The 16,847-nt window shown below is 38.3% G+C and overlaps 1 protein-coding gene across 1 annotated transcript; it reads left to right on the forward strand.

The window, feature by feature from the left end:
• Nucleotides 1-870: 870 nt before the first annotated feature.
• spata2 (spermatogenesis associated 2) lies at nucleotides 871-14,805 on the forward strand. Its single transcript, XM_059980515.1, has 3 exons — nucleotides 871-1,060; nucleotides 2,943-3,368; nucleotides 9,036-14,805. Exons 2-3 carry the CDS (start codon nucleotides 3,060-3,062, stop codon nucleotides 10,281-10,283), a joined length of 1,557 nt encoding a protein of 518 aa, XP_059836498.1. The 5' UTR covers nucleotides 871-1,060; nucleotides 2,943-3,059; the 3' UTR covers nucleotides 10,284-14,805.
• The last annotated feature ends 2,042 nt before the right edge of the window (nucleotides 14,806-16,847 follow it).

Consider the following 16,847-nt stretch of genomic DNA (forward strand, 5'->3'; position numbering starts at 1 on the left):
AAGTCTGTGTGTATGTTTAAAGCAGAAATTGATCATTTCCTGATTGGTCAGGATATAAAAGATATAGTGAGAATGAAGGTGATAGGGTTAAATGGAATCCAGGATGGAATTGCGGAACAGATTCGATGGGCTGAATGGTCTAAAAGGCAATCAAATGTTTCACTAATGCAGTGCCTAGGGAGGAAGCATTAGTGATATTGATATATTGCAAAGGAATGTATTGAATTGCTTGGTATAGTGAATGACGACAAATATTTAATGTCCATTTCATGAATAATGTATATGTTTTGGGGAAAAGATTGCTCTTGATGAAGATACAGTAGGGCATGTAAAGAGGGCTTGCATTTAAGGTGAGAGGAAGTGATTTCAAAAGAGATGTCAGGGGCGAGATTTTTTACACAGAGCATGGAACACGCTGCCTGGGATTGTGGTAGATGCAGAAACATTGAAGAGTTTTAAGAGACGTTTAGATAGATACATGACTGTGAGGAAAATGTAAGGATATGGACATTGGGTAGGCGGAAGAGATTAGTTAGCTACTAGTTTACTAATTACTAATCCGGCGCTGCACTGTTCTATGTCATGGCGACGGAAGCACCTTCATTGTTGCGTACAAATGGAGTGGCTGATTCTACAGTAAAAATAATATATTGGGGTCTTCATCAAACCACGTTAAGATGCAAGTTATCAATTTAACGACGACCGTACGTACCAATCTAATGAATTCCTTGCAAGCGATGTGCGCATGTGCGGGCAGACACTTCGGACGGTCACCTCTCACGCAGGCGCGCTGAACAGCTCATGTAAATTCGGGGGGGGGGGGTCTCCCGGTGCGCAGGCGCATTGTGCGTTTCCTCCCGAGCACGCGGAGCCGGAAATGATTTCCAACCAATTGGAGGTGGCGGGTACTTGTCCGCCGTGTTGTTGCTGGCGGTTGGTGATCGAATGGCTGTGAGTGGTCAGTGAGCCCGTACCGTGTGTGACCTGCATCGGTATCTCACTGCGGCGGAAGAAAAGAGCCGGTTGTTACGCGTAAGGCAGGAATGAATCAAACTGAGGAGTAAGTGATGATGGCTGAGGCAAAGATGGCGCCGTCACGTTAGAGGACAGCTTTCAGTGATTCAAATGGCAGTGGGCCTGTTGTGACTCTGCGTGAGGTTCTTGCCTTCCAGTAGCTGCTCTTATATTTCTGCTTGTGGTCAAGAGAATTTCTACCCGCTAATTGGTGTCTTAAACTTAAAAACCGCCAACCAACTTACCTAAGCAATCAGGAAGTCTAGATAAAAATATTGTGGACTGTAATGTGATGCCGAAAAATAATATAGTCGTTCAATATGAAATCATGTTAATCTTGGGGACTGTAAATAGATAGGGGCATTTAATCCATGTCGAGGGAGCGAGTCCTACTGTTTGACGAACATGATATTAGAACAGCTCGGATTTAACCTGTTGAAATAAAAAGCCGCCGTTCCAGGAATCCAGTTTTGGTGAACAGTATCAACAGGAAGGGTAGACTTGTATGCTACAGTACAACAGCATTCAGAATCAATTTAAAACTTATTTTTGCTGTTGGGAATATTTAGGTGATCTAGAATACATTTCCAAACACAACCTTCCACCACCACCACCTTCTTACTCTGACCTTTTTTTCTCCAGTCCTGATAAAGGGTATTAGTCTGAAACGTCGACTGTACTCTTTTCCATAGATGCTGTCTGGCCTGCTGAGTTCCTCCATCATTTTGTGTGTGCTGCTAGAATACATCTCTATGTTTAACATGGTAGTGCTCTATCTATGATAACCCTTTTCTTTTCGATTACGTCCAAACTCTTTCCTAGGGTTGTGGCTTAATAGATGCAACCTAAGGACTTGTAGATACCAAAAACCAACTAGTTTAGTTTTTGACAACACCCCTTGAGTTTTGAAGGATGATAAACCTGTGTGATGCTTCCTATTTAAAGAAATTGTAATTGATATAAAATATGCATCTTCTGTACAACTCTTCAATGATGTTTTATTTCAGTTGTGCATTTGGAAGATATATGAACTATTAAGGTCTTTAAATTATGGATGGGGAAATAACAGTAAATGATCCAAAATCTACCTTTCAGGGTAGTAAATGAAACCTTAAGAATTACATAGTTCATAACTGGTTATACAAACAGATTAGATATGTATTAGAATCTTAAGAAATGTTTCAATAGTGTTTATGACTCCTAGCTCAATTCTTATTTTACTGTCAAGTGTGGCACAGTTTGGTGGTGGCATCCGTCAGTCTCAAGAGACCATGGATCTGCACCTGGAGTTTCCAGGGTGCAGGCCTGGGCAGGGTTGTATGGGAGACCGGCAGTTGCCCAAGGGCCTTCCCCTCTCCACGCCATCGATGTTGTCCAAAGGAAGGGCACTAGGACCCATGCAGCTTGGCACCGCAGAGCAATGTGTTGTTAAGTGCCTTGCTCAAGGACACAAACAAGCTGCTTCAGCTGAGGCTGGAACCAGTGACCTTCAGGTTACTAGTCTGATGCCTTGCCCAGTAGACCACGTGCCAACACAGTTTATCATTAAAAATATTAATAGATGATTCTTTGAAGTGCTTATTCCTTAATTACAACATTTGGACCCCAGGAACAAAAGCATATTGCATCTCAATTTGAACAAAAAAAAACTGCATTGCAGTTTAACTGCAGAATTCATTTTTTTTGTTGATATTTCCTGTCGTGATCTTGATTGGTCAGTCCATGAAGGGATATGGTGAGAAAGTACCAGAGGGAAAATGGATCAGCCATGATAAAATGGTGGAACAGAATCCATGGGCCAGATGACCTAATTCTGCTCCTATAAAGTGCAATTAACTGTTTTATTTACCAGTTTCTGTGTCAATTTGTTGATCTGGAATGATAGTATGCAGTGTATTTTTTTAATTCATTATCCTTTTATGTTGCAGGTAGATCAATCAGTATACCAGGTATTTGAATTATAACATTGAATCCACTCCTTGCCTGAAAACAACTTGAGTCATGGATGAGTTGTAGGAAACGTCAGACCACACAAGCAGCTCCTAATGGATCCAAGTAAAATCAGAGACTCACTGTATCGGAAATACATACAGATTTGTGAATTGAAATTAAGTGAAAATGATCTCGTAGAGGATGCAAGCCTTAAGAAGATGGCTACATCCTTACTTGACTTATATCGCCAAGAACCATCAGAAAGATTTAAGTTATTCAGATTTTATGATATTGTGGAGAATTCTTTGAAGGCGGTCAAAACATCAAGCTTAAATGCAATTCTTACCGCCTTTGGAGTTCTGGAAACCTTCTGCATCAACCTCTTTCTTTACCCTTGGAAAAAGGAATTTAAAACTATAAAGGTACAGTATTAAACTTAATGCCACAAAATAGTTTTGACAGATTAATTATAGGATAAATTCTGTAATTGCAAATTACATTAAAAAATTCAAATGCCACCATGGCTATTTTGGGTTTTAAATTACAGTAATAAAAACTTGAATAAAAAGCTATTAAGCTATAGAATTGTACAAAAACATTTAGTTACCAAGGATCTGTATTGTGTTGTAGGTTTTCTATGTTTCTATTTATCAGAGAAGGCAAACTGTCATCCATAATAATAATAATAATGGTCCGCTTATAACTCCAACCTATAGCAGTGTGCCTGACTCAAATTGTCATCTTGATCTGGCTTCCTCGGGCAATTGAGAATACAGTGATGTCTAAATCTAAAGATTAGCTTTATGTCACATGTACACAAAGATAAACAGTGCTGGGCAGTCTGTAAGTATTGCCATACTTCTGATATCAACGTAGCATGCTCACAAATCACTGACCCTGACCCCTGACCCCCTTTGGAATATGTGAGGAAACAGTTGCACCCTGAGGAAATCCATGTGATCACAGGGAAAATGTACAAACTCCTTACAGGCAGTCACGGGAATTAAGTATTGGTGATCGCTGGCACTGTAAAATGACAGGCTAACCACCAGGCTATCATGAATAAATTAAGAAAATATTTCTAAAATGTGAAACAATTCTTTCATTCCTGAGGTATCGAGTCTTCACAGAAAAACCTATTGTCATTCCTGTTCACTACAAACTGTTGCTTTTTATTCAAGTTTGAAACCCCTGGATATTCTGATCACTCTTTAAAGGATTAGAATTATCCACTTCAATCATGAAAGGCAACTATGTGCATAGAGCATTCTTACTTCACTGAAGCCCTTTGACACAGTTGAATGTACTAGTTTCCTCTAATGCTTTTTTCTGTTGTCCATTTTGATAAAACTGCCTTCCTTTAATTTCACTTCATATGACCTATTCAATCATGTCTTCCATCCCAGTGATTTCCTTTTTATATTCTATATTTCCCAGTGATCTATCCCTCTTCTTTTGTTGCTATATCCCTTTGTTAACATAACTGGGAACACATAGGGCAAGGATTTGTATATGTACAAATGGCAGAATTTCAACACCCCATCACTGTTTCTGTGCTGTGAATTTGTATGTTTAACATCTGTATAATCGTCCAGTTAAACAGTACAACATTTTTTTATGGAAATGTAGAAAACCTACAGCACAAAACAGGCCCTTCGGCTCACAGTGCTGTGCCGAACATGTACTTACTTTAAAAATTACCTATGGTTACCCATAGCCCTTTATTTTTTAAGCTCCATGTACCTATCCAGGAGTTCCTTAAAAGACCCTTTCGTACTGCGTCTACCCCCGTCGCTGGCAGCCTATTCCACACATTCACCACTCTTTGCGTTTCTAAAAAGGGAAAGAAAGAAAAAAGCAACAACTTACCCCTGACATCTCCTCTGTAACTACTTCCAAGTTGTCCAAGTACTGAGACCTTTTGTAACTTTCTTGGTCGCCAGACTTGAAATTCTCTGATCTGGCCATTAGAGATCCAGGGCTACTGGTTGAGGAAGACTCTGAAAGATTTTATGGGGACAGAGTCATCTACAACTATTACAGTCTGTGACAATCATGGTGTATTCATTCAAATCCACAAATGAGTCTAATAGCAGCTCTATTACCTCTTTGTTGTCCCTTCTTGTTTCTAACTTCTATCCAGCGAGACTCGGACAATCCCTCCTTGACTTCCTTCTTTTCTGCAGCCATGACACTATCTCTGATTAGCAGTGCCACACCCCCACCTCTTTTGCTTCCCTCCCTGTCCTTTCAGAAACATCTAAAGCCCGGCACTCTTTTAAGTAACTATTCCTACCCCTGAGCCATCGGAGTCTCTGTAATGGCCACAACATATTAGCTTCAAGTACTGATCCATGCTCTAGGCTCATCTGCTTTATTCATGATGCTTCTTGCATTAAAATAGACACTTCTCAAACCATCGGTCTGAGCGTATCCCTTTTCTGTCACCTGCCTATCCTCCCTCTTGCATTGTCTCCAAGCTTTCTGGATTTGTGAGCCAACCACCCCTTCCTCCATCTCTTCATCCTCCAGCCATTCTAGTTTAAACTCTTCCCAACAGCCTTGGCAAACCTCCCTGCCAGGATATTGGTCCCCTTGGGTTCAAGTGCAACCCGTCCTTTTTGTACAGGTCGCTCCTGCCCCAAAAAAGGTCGCAATGATCCAGAAATCTGAATCCCTGCCCCCTACTCCAATCCCTCAGCCATGCAATTATCCTCCACCTCACTCTATTCCTTACTCACTGTCATGTGGCACAGGCAGTACTCCTGAGATTATTACCTTTGAGGTGTGCTCCTCAACTTCCTTCCTAACTTTCTGTAGTCTGTTTTCAGGACCTCCTCCCTTTTCCTACCTATGTCGTTGGTACCAATATGTAGAGGTTATTCTGCACTACAACTACTATTGCCACTAATTTGCCCTTTAGTTTCACTGAGAATCATTGTTTGCAGTCATATCATCCTACCTGACCATGATAGATTGGTTAATCTTCACTGATAAATGTCAGAAACTCATTCCTTATTTCTGTAGGTTTGGCTTAACCCTTTCTTCAGCTCTTTCTCATTCAAGTATTCTGTCCTTTTTGGGTGAACTATTGCACTGTTCTCCAAAATGATGTTGTAGAATATCAGTTCATTTTGTATGAAGCTGTATTTGTAACATCCTAATTACAAGTTCTACTCAAATTTAATATTCTCTTATTCACTATTATGCCCTTTAATGGATTTCTCTCTATATACTCACAGCATTACAAAATGCTCTGCTTGCACTGTACATATTTTAAAAAATGCACTAATGGAATAAATCAAATTGGCTGTATTATAGCAAAACTATAGCAAAATACCCTTTAGATATTTGATATTGTTGAGCAGGACTGGCAAATTTTCTGGACTTTTTAAACACCAACACATTTTAAATGCACCTTTTTGAGCTGTTGCGTGGCAGTTTAATAAATTCATTTGCTTTCACTGTGTTAGACCTGATACTTTTGTGATCTGAAGATACTTTGGAAGTGAAGAGTTAGGCATAAAAATTGTTGCTTATGATCATTCAGTGTTACAAAAATAGAAAACAGAAGAAAGAGGAGCAGAGAGAACAAAGAAAAGACTAAGGAAACAGCAATTGTCAACTCATAGTCAGACTATAAAAGGAGCTGAGGGGCCTGTGAGTTACAGGGATAGCGGAATCAAGTTCTGAGTTTAAAATGAGTTTAAATTATTTAATTCCCTCAGTAACTGTACAAGATTGAAAACAAGCCCTTCAGCTGACCTCATTCACACTAATCATTACACATCCATTTATACTAAACCCATTTTTCCTCTTGCATCTTTGTCAACTCTCCTGATTCTCTGCGATGCACCTATATTAGGGTCAATGTTCAGTAACTACTCAACATACCAATCATTAAGTCTTTGGCATGTGGGAGAAAATGGAGCAGTCGGGTGAAACCTAGGCAGACATAAAAAATGTGCAAACTCAGCATGGACGTTATCATTTTAGAGCAAATGTTTGATCTGTATATTTATACTTTGGCAACAAGATGTCCTAAATGTAGAAAAGGCATTTCCTGCTTGTTTTTATGGAACATACAGTGCTTTGAAAAAGTATTCAGCTCCTAACCCTTTGTTCACATGAGTATTAAAACCACAGACTTCTGATAAATTTATCTAAGCACTTTTATTCATGAGTCACATGTTCCTTTTTCATAACACAGCCCAAAATACAGGGAAAATTGTAAAGCATAAAAATCAAAAAGTACAAGAACTGAAATGTCAGCAGTTCAAAAGTATTCATTGCTCAATATTTAGTTGATACCTCTCATATCTATTACAGCCAGTAGTCTTTTTGAATTGATCTCTATTAGCTTTGCACAATGTGATGGAACAAGATATGCCCATTCCTTCCTTGCCAAATTGCTCTAACTTTGCCAGGTTGGGGAGTGGCAGTGGGCAGCAATCTTGAAGTCTTGACAGATAAGTTCGATTAGCTTAAGGTCAGGGTTCTGATTTGGCCACTAAAGGACATAATTTTCTTAATTTGAAGACACTTCATAGCTGCTCTGGCAGTGTGCTTTGAGTCGTCCTGCTGAAAGATGAATTTCCTCCCCAGTTTAAGCTTTGTGTGAGAGGTTTGGAATCTCTCTGTATTTAGCAGCATTCATCTTCCCATCAGTCTTGACTAGATTCATAGTCCTTGCTGCTGAAAAGCATCCCTATAGCATGACGCTACCTCCACGATATTTTACAGTAGGGATGATGTTACCTGGCTGATGCACAGTATTAGATTTATGTTATATATTCTGCTTAGTTTTGAGGCCAGAAAGTTGCACTTTTGTCTCTTCCAACCATTAGACCTTCTTCCACATCTTTACAGCATCTTCTAAGTGATGCTTTGAAAAGTCGAAAGGCATGGATATGCTTTTTTTTTAAAGCCAAGTTTCCTCCTTGCCATTCTTCCATAAATATTCTTTTTCTGCAATGCCTTAGAGATTCTGGAGCTATGAGCTTCATCTCCAGCTGCATCTTGCAGCTCACTCAGTGACTGGTGTCACAGTTGTTTCTCAGAAGGGCAATTCTTCTCCAGCTACTATGTTTAGAGGGGTAGTCTGATTTAGGCAGATTGGTTTCATATTTTCCCACTTTATCATGATGGATTGCACTGAGTTCTGTGGTATGTACAGTGCCTTTGAGATGGTCTTGTACCTTTCCCCAGATTTGTGTTTCGCTATTATCATTTCCCTGACTTGACTTGAATGCTCTTTTGACTTCATTTTGGTGTGTTCTGTTGAAAATCTATCATACTGTTTGTCCTCAGAGAGTGGTTATTTGTTCTTATGAATTCATTGAAAACAGATGATCCAATTTTTTACACCAGCAAATTCTTCTCTCCTCTTCCCCCCCCCCCTGCCCCCCCCCACTAGGTGAGTTAGTCAGGTAATAAATTGCTATTGAGGAAGTTAGTGTGGTAATTACAAGGGGGATGAAAATACTATTTCAGCTTCACAATTTGGGTTTCTGATTTTTAGTGAATTGTTAACAGGCTTTGGAATTTTTCATTTGATTTGACATCATGCGTAATGTTTTGTAGATTAGCTCAAAAATCCTACTTCAATATATTTTAAAGTTAGAAAATGAGGTAGTAATATGGGAAGCAACACACACAAAATGCTATGGAACACAGCAGGCCAGGCAGCATCTATAAGGAGAAAGTCCTTCGTCAGGACTAGTCTCGGCCCGAAACGTCCATAGTGCTTCTTATAGATGCTGCCTGGCCTGCTGTGTTCCACCAGCATTTTGTGTGTGTGTTGCTTGAATTTCCAGCATCTGCAGATTTCCTCATGTTCAGTAATATGGGAAGCTAGTTGTGGGGGCTGAATACTTTTTCAAAACGCTGTAAATTGTTAATAACTTACCAATTTTTCACATTCATAGTTGAGTTCAAGTTTGAAACGTTCCTGGTTAATGCCTGTTTTATCAATTTACCTTCCCAACTTAGTACAGCTACAGGAAAATGACAGTATGTAGATTGCAGGTAAAGTTAACAATTGTAATGTGATTAAGAATACCATTCATTTACTTTTCTTTCTGTTGTAGACTTTTACAGGGCATTTTGTCTACTATATCAAATCCGCAATGTGTGAAGATGATGTATTTAATATCCTGTATTTCATAGGATATGACTATGAAAAGGAAATGTATGAACTGAAAAGCAAAGTAAACACTAACCATGTGAAATTCATTTCTTTTGAACTTTTCTTGGCTGGAATTGAGTGTGAGAATTTACTTGAAATTTATTCACAAATTAGAATGAGGGGTTATTCAGAGCTTAATGTAGTGCAAGAACGTAAGAACAGCACAGATGATGTGAAAGGTTGCATAGACGCCATGAAAAGACAAAGAAGGTCAATGGAAGGCTTGCATACATCAATGGTTCAAATGGATTTCCGCCGATCAGACAATGAACGGTTAACAAACAATTTCGGAAAACACTTGATGTACAAAGCTTCACCTGTCGATAATGATGAAACTACTTTGGAAAAGCAGTTAAATAAAATTCATTTGACACCTGCACATCGTAAAAAAGAAGCAGCTTATGACTCTTCTGATGACATAACTGATGAAATTTTTCGTCCTACTCCATCACTTCTTGCTATGTCAAGTTCCCCTCGTGGAGGCTCAGAGGAATACTTGCAATCTCCCAATGGTAGCTGGAGAGCAGAATCCAATTTTAACACTCCTTACCATACATTTGATGATTTGGATCTTTACACAGCTGAAGATCCCAGAAGCACTTTACCACAAAGATGGACAGAAACAGCAAACAGTCACAGTACAAGGTTGATAAAAAGTAATGAAGCAAGAGCTCTGTACCATGAAGCTCCACGTACTACCAAAGAAAGTATAGCAAGCACAGTTGCATTGAAGTGCCAAATGTGTGGAATATCTAGTGGAACCTCAAGTTGCCAAAAATGTGACAATGTTCTTTGTAACCAGTGCCCTTGTAGACACGAATATCCAAAAACAGTGAGTATCTTAGCACGTTCTTCATCCTTTCAAACTGACCTGTCTGCAACTTCTACACTGAAAGAGAAATGTGCACATGGTACCACATCACCGTATCAAGAGCACTTACCCAGTTCCAAGAGTACCAATATGTTGCGCTGTGGATTTTGTGACAAACCTGGTGCAAAGTTCACTTGTATGAACTGTTCTAAGGTCTCCTGTAATGATTGTAAGAGTGGTTATCATTTGGATTTATGCAGCAAAAATAAGTCGCACAATTTCTTTCCCAACAGCCAGCTCAGTTTCAAATCTAGTAAAAATTATTCTGTATACCGATAAATTGTATAATCTGAAAAAATGATGCATGATCAGCCCTGGAAAAATCTATGCAAGGAATATTTTGAAAGCTGGCAGAATGAAAATTTTGTTGACATATAATTGCTCACTGTGATCTCTTGTCCTACAATATGCACCTTAAGGTATTTAAACTGCTGCTATATTTTTCAAGGGCTGATATGTGTACATAAAAGCTGCTTTGATCTATTAATTCATACCAGCGATGCAGAAGAGGGTACTTCAGAATCTTCAGCAAAACCATTTGTAACTACAAGTGAATGAGAGAGAACAGTTGATGTTGGATTTAACATAATGCTGTCAAATGTTTATACAAACAAGCCTTGGTATTGATGTGCAATTTTTCTTTTGTCTTTTTCTAATGTGATGGTGTTTCATAATTATTTTTTACTTGCAATAGGTGAACAAGTGTGTTTTCTGAAGGAAATCCCTATCTTGCTTTCGGCTTATCATTTTTTGTTGAAAACTTAAATAATTTTATGACTGCTTATATGAATAAAACATTTGGCACTGCTAAAATTTGAGGGTTTGTCTTAGCCCAAGGTTGAATTGCGTATGAACTTGGATAAACACATACTCTGAATTATGTGTTTACATTACTGAGAGCACTTTTTAAAGACATTGTGAAGTTCATAGATTTTTTTTCCATAGCTGGAATGCCATGTACACCAGATCTCTGACACTGAACTAAATTTAATGTATTCCATTTACAATGCATATTTTTTGCCATTTTGATTTGAACAAGTTAAACTTTTGTTTACTATAACCTTGTGTCAGGTTCCAATTGATCTTTCAGCATTGGCTTTAATACATAACTTAACACTAAGGTAACTGTAAGATGTTTTTTATACTTGTTCTGCTTGCAAAATCACTGACTCTTAGGGGTGTGTTTATATTGCGTCTTGTCATTACTGAGGGCTTATCAGATTGCTTTTGGCTTAATGGAGAGTGTGCATAAGGAATAAAAGATCTGACTCCACTCAGATCAAAAATCTATAAATGCCTCTGCTGTTTGTGGTGCGTGGCATAGAATTATGAGGTAGTGACTATACTCCTGAATTTATATGGAAGCTTTCACAATGTTCCTATTGCTTCACAGCTAAAGAAATATTTTCCTAATATGCAATAATGGTAAATGTGGCAGTCAGAAACAATTTGCTACAGCCAGACATGTGACAATAACCATCCAACCTTCTAGGATGTTTAAGGAACGAATGTAGGCCAAGTCAGAGGGATAATATCTTCACTGCTCTTTAAAACCATGTTGGAAACTTTTGCATCCCAGGAATGCAGCGGTGGCTTCAGTTTAACAACAGATAGCATCTCTAATAGTACTTAACTGTGTTCTGGAGTGCCCACATGGAATTTTGTATTCTAGTTTCTGGAGTAGGACTTGTGAATATATTACAACTATACTAAACATTTTGGAAATGGAATTTCCTGTTTACTGTAAGTGAATGCAGAATGTTTCCATACACAATTTGTACCTTTCTGTGGAATTTTGTTATCTATGTATCTAGAATCTATACACTTGACACAATTTATGCAGTCCACAATAATATTTTTGACAATCTGTAATGCAGTTGATCTGAATGGGAGTAGTTAATTTTGGCCTTCTTGAATGTATTAAAGTTCTGTTGCTTCATAGCTAACCAACAAGAATATATCCAGGTTTTGTTATATTCAGTGGACTTTTGGGCTCAAACTGATTATAGGAGAAATTAAAATTTCCCTTGTTTTCATAAATAACATCACCTTTGAATTGTCCCAAGTCTGAAAGTTAGGCCTTTGTGTTCAGGATTCTCCCCCATCAGCTATCTTAACATCTCTATTTGATCATCACTTAATATTCTGTATTTAAACTATGACTCATTTTCTTGAACCAGAGAAGATTGAGATGTGATGTGATTAAAATAGGTAAAGATTATCAGAGATCTAAATTGAGTTAAGGTTAGTTGTTTCCATTGCTAGAAACATCAAGAACTAGAGAATATCGAATTAAGGTGACAGTCATGATAGACTTTCTGAAAGTGGAACAGCTGTCTGAAAGTGCGGTGAAGCAGATTTGATTGAAGCTTTCAAAAGGGCATTATTGGGTAGATATTTGTAGGAGAAAAGAAGATTGTGGGGAGTAACTAATTGGATTAAAATTGCAGAACTGTTGTGGGCTCAATAGGTCAAAGGATCTTTCTTGCTTAAATAATTGCTATGATTCTATATAGGATACTTGAGCTAGAGTGATCTATTTTCATAAATGAATCCTTTTAGGCCATAAGTGAATATTAAATATGCTCTCTGTATATTCTTTGGATTCTTGTGCCCTAACAATGTAATAATCTAAACCCAGTCTAACCAGAGTTCTGTACAATTATAATATACTGTCATCCTGCTTACTGAAACTCCTTTTTAGCTCAATGCAATTCATTTCAATGTACAATTAATACTTTTCTGCAGAACCTTTAATTGCCTGCATTCATTGGATTTGTGTAGTTTATGTATGTGATGTGTTTAGTGTTTTGTTATGGGCAATGTGGAAAGCAGTTTAAAGGAGCAGGAAGTCCATTCTGTTTCTCTGGACTGTAATAAATTAGTCATAAAAACTACTCTTGATATTCATGCCTTCTGTGATTTCTCTGCATGGACTCATATTTCTGTTCCTACATAGTTCTTTGATTTTTAATAATAAGGAAATTCTCAGATCTGTCTTTCCTTCCAAGGAAAACGATTCCACATTTCATCACTCATGTTTTTCCAGTAGTGACCCTCACTTTGCAAAAGACTAAACAGTATTGTGGACTGCAAAAAGCATGTGACAGATTGGAGGTATAAAGCATGATGGTGGAAGAGGCACAGCACTTGAATTTTAATGTAAAAAAATAAAGTAGTGGATTTTGGAAGCAAACATGAGGAAAGGCAATGCAGAATCGATCTGAAAGGGAAAAAACTAAAGGATCTGTGAGAAACAAATCGCTTGCCACAGCAGATTGAGAAAATGATTAGTAAAGTAGTCACATTCTCAGCCTTGTAAGTAGAGGCATTGAGTACAAAAGCAATAAATTCATGCTAAACTTTTATAAGACATTTATCTGGCTTTAACTATTATTATGTTCAATTGTGGTCATCCCATTTGTAGGAATAATCAGACATTAGAGAAGGGTTCACAGAAGATGTATAAAAGTTCAAAGGTGATTCAGAAATACTGTGATTTTGGAGATGAGAAAGCTGAGAGGCAATTCGATATAAATAAGAGTGGATGTTCAATTCTGAAGATAGAGTTGTTTAAATAAATATGGAAATAACAAGTTAAATAGCGGTATTTCATTTGCCATTTTCCAATCCAAAGAGGGACCCGAAAAGAGCATTATAGAAGACCGTGTCTGAAGTACAAAATGTTTATGATGAGAAACAAAAATAGAATGAGAATGTTTAGGAAGGGGATTCCTGAAGTTAGACCCTTGCATTGCTTAAGATAGGATTGTCATTGATGGGCAAACAAGTGGTGGTGTCACTGAGACCAGACCTGAAGGAGTGAAAAGTTTGCTGAGTGTTTTAGGATGGAAAGGTCTAAGATCACCCCATCTAGAAATCTCCAGTTTGCTGCTTCATTCAGTTAAGCCAGTTGTAAATCCTATATCTCATCAGATTTCCTGCCCAAAACCTTAAATTCCCCTAGTTCCCTATAATCAATTGCTTTCATTCTTGCATCCTACCAAGCATGTCCAGTTCCCAGATGTGATTTGCAAAGATAACCCTCTATAAACAAATTGTGGTTGACTCCTAAGAGATGTCCCTGGTTCTTGACGCTCATGTATAAGCAACTGGCATCTTTCAGAATCCTGCATGCTTAAATGAAATTAGTTCTCGGTGTCCTAAATTCCCATAAATAAAGGCCATTTTATTTGATCTGCCTTCACTTTTCAGTTCTTTGATTCAGAAATCAGTCACATGATGTTCTGCACCAAATGTATCGGTTCATGTGTGCAGGAGACCAAACTGTTGCAGAGCTGATTGTCGAATTCAGGAAGGGGAAGGAGGGTGAATCACTGGTCAACATTGGGGAATCAGTAATGGAGACAATCAACAGCTTTAAACTCCTGGATATTAACATATTAGATCAGCTGTCTTGGCTCCAGCATCTCAATGCAATGATTTGAAAGGTGTGCTAGCATTTTTACTTTCTTAGGAGGCCAGTGATGTTTGGTATGGCAATTCAAATGCATGGAAATATAAACAGCTGCAGGCATTAGTGGACGCAGCCTATTACATTACAGACAACTCTATTCATTTCAGCAACACTGACGATTTCGATCATCTGGCATTAAAATTGACTTTTCTAAATGTTTTTTTCTCGTAAATATTGTGTATAATTTTTGTTTTATATATGTATTTCTGTGAATGCTGCTTATATGATGCTACATGTCTGTGAGGCTGCTGGAAATAAGTTTTTCATTGCATCTGTACCTAAAGATAATTGAACATATGGCAATAAACTTGACTTTGACTTTCACATGGGGCTCAAGGTATGTTTGGAGCATCATTCTATGGAGAAACAACAAAACTTATTTATATTTGTAGTCCAAGCTTATTAGTGTAAAGACTAATGTATCACTTGCATTTTTGCCTGTTTTCTGCAATATTCACATATTTAGCATTTCATGAACTAACTATACCAAATTTACTAGGTTCTCGCGGCTTTATTTAAAAACAGAATATTGTTCTACCTGCCAGAAGGAATAAGCCTATTCTCCAACGTTGTTTCTACATTATTCCAATCTGTATTTTCACAAGTTTTGTTTGCTTCCCACCCACTTTCACTTCCTTACCTAACATTGTGTTATCTGCAAACTTGAACTGGTTGCACTTTCTGTCTAAGTTATTAATGTGGAATATCTGACTGCTGAGCAGTGATGCTTGCAGGACCCCACTAGTAGCAGTTTGTCAAACTGGAAAAGGTTTATTTAATCCAATTTCTTCTGTTCTTCAATTATTCATCTATGTTAATATTACCCTCATCCTGTGAGTACAGTACTCATATAAAATATTAAAGGTACGTGGACATCAGCAACAATGTTAGCTTTTCTTGTCCATCCCTAATTGGCACCAAACAGAGTAGGCAATTAAACACTAATCGCGTAAGTGAGCATGAAATTGTATGCAGGCCAGAACAAATGAGAACATCAGTTTTTCTTTCCCCAAACTTCAGTGAGATTGATGCGTTTTACTTAAATTCCAGATTTAGTTAATTAGCTTGAGTTAAATTCCTTAGTTACTATGTTGGGATTTAAACTAGTTAATTATCTAAGCTGTAGGATACAGTCTACTATCAGGTACAATGCTACCTCCCCTGACTTAATGCACCTTTAACCTTATAAAATACAATTTGAAAATCCTCAAAAGTTTCTCTTGTGTATTCTGCTGATTATATCCTCAAGATAAATTGATTTTATGAATGGAAACCCATGTTAAACAAATCCAACAATGCTACTGTATCCTGTGGTCTTGGGATGTGGGCTATCAAGTCTTAGGGATCTAACTGGCCTTAAGTTCCCTTTTAAACATGAGATTCGGCAGATGCAGCAAATTCAGAGCAGAACATAATCGCTGGAGGAACTCAGCAGGTCAGGCAGTATCTATGTGGAAGAACAAACAATTGACGTTTTAGACCAAGACCCTTCATCAGCACTGGAAAGGAAGTCGGGAGAAGCCAGAATAAGAAGCTGAGGGAGGGGAAGGAGAACAAGTTAGCAAGTGATAGGTGAAACCAGGTGAGGATGGAAGACAGGTGAGTGGGGGGAGGGGTGGAATGAGAAGCTGGGATATGATGGGTGGAAAAGGTAGAGGGCTGAAGAGGAAGCAATCCAATAGGAAAGGAGAATGGATCATGGGGAGAAAAGGATGAAGAGTACCAGAAGGAGGTAATGGGCAGGTGAGAAAAACAAGGGATAAGAGGGGAGCCGGAAAGGGGAATGGAAAAAGGGAAAGGGAGGAAAAATGACCAGAAATGAGAGAAATCAAAGTTCATGCTGTCAGGTTGCAGGCTACCCAGATGGAATATGAGGGGTTGTCCCTCCAGTCTGAGGGGGTCTCATTGTGGCAGTTAAGGCCATGGAAAGATGTCGGAATGGCATCAAGATGTAGAATTAAAATAGCTGGCCTTTGAGAAAGATTGCCTACTGTGAAAAGGTACTATTTAGTAATATTAAAGTTTCTACTTGCTTCTAGTTGGCAAATATCAAAGTAAAACTGCATCAAAAGTCATTGCCAGTAGGGATCTGCTTGTGCTCTGTACTGACCTACTTGATAAATATGTGCCTTTTGTGTGTAAAGGGGGTTTCTTTTTTCTTTGTTACTGTTGGGAAAGGGTTTCTTTTTGTTAACTAGCAGGAATGCTAATTTACTGATAACGAGAATGGTATTCCTTTGTAAACCAAATGGGGATTAATGTTCTTTCTTCTGAGTCTGTAAGCTTTTGTTGACGGGCTTTTGGGAGATCGGCGTGAGGGGGTCAAGAGAGAGGACGCAATGCTCTAAGCTGGGCGAGGATCGGAC

The sequence above is a fragment of the Hypanus sabinus genome, chromosome 9 (assembly GCF_030144855.1).
Source record: "Hypanus sabinus isolate sHypSab1 chromosome 9, sHypSab1.hap1, whole genome shotgun sequence".
Classification (NCBI taxonomy): domain Eukaryota; kingdom Metazoa; phylum Chordata; class Chondrichthyes; order Myliobatiformes; family Dasyatidae; genus Hypanus; species Hypanus sabinus.

Excerpts from the sequence above, each read along its gene's own strand:
- spata2 (XM_059980515.1), top strand. The coding sequence starts at position 3,060 with ATGGATCCAAGTAAAATCAGAGACTCACTGTATCGGAAATACATACAG. Across the intron at positions 3,369-9,035 it reads AGGAATTTAAAACTATAAAG|ACTTTTACAGGGCATTTTGT; the intron begins GTACAGTATTAA and ends TTTCTGTTGTAG.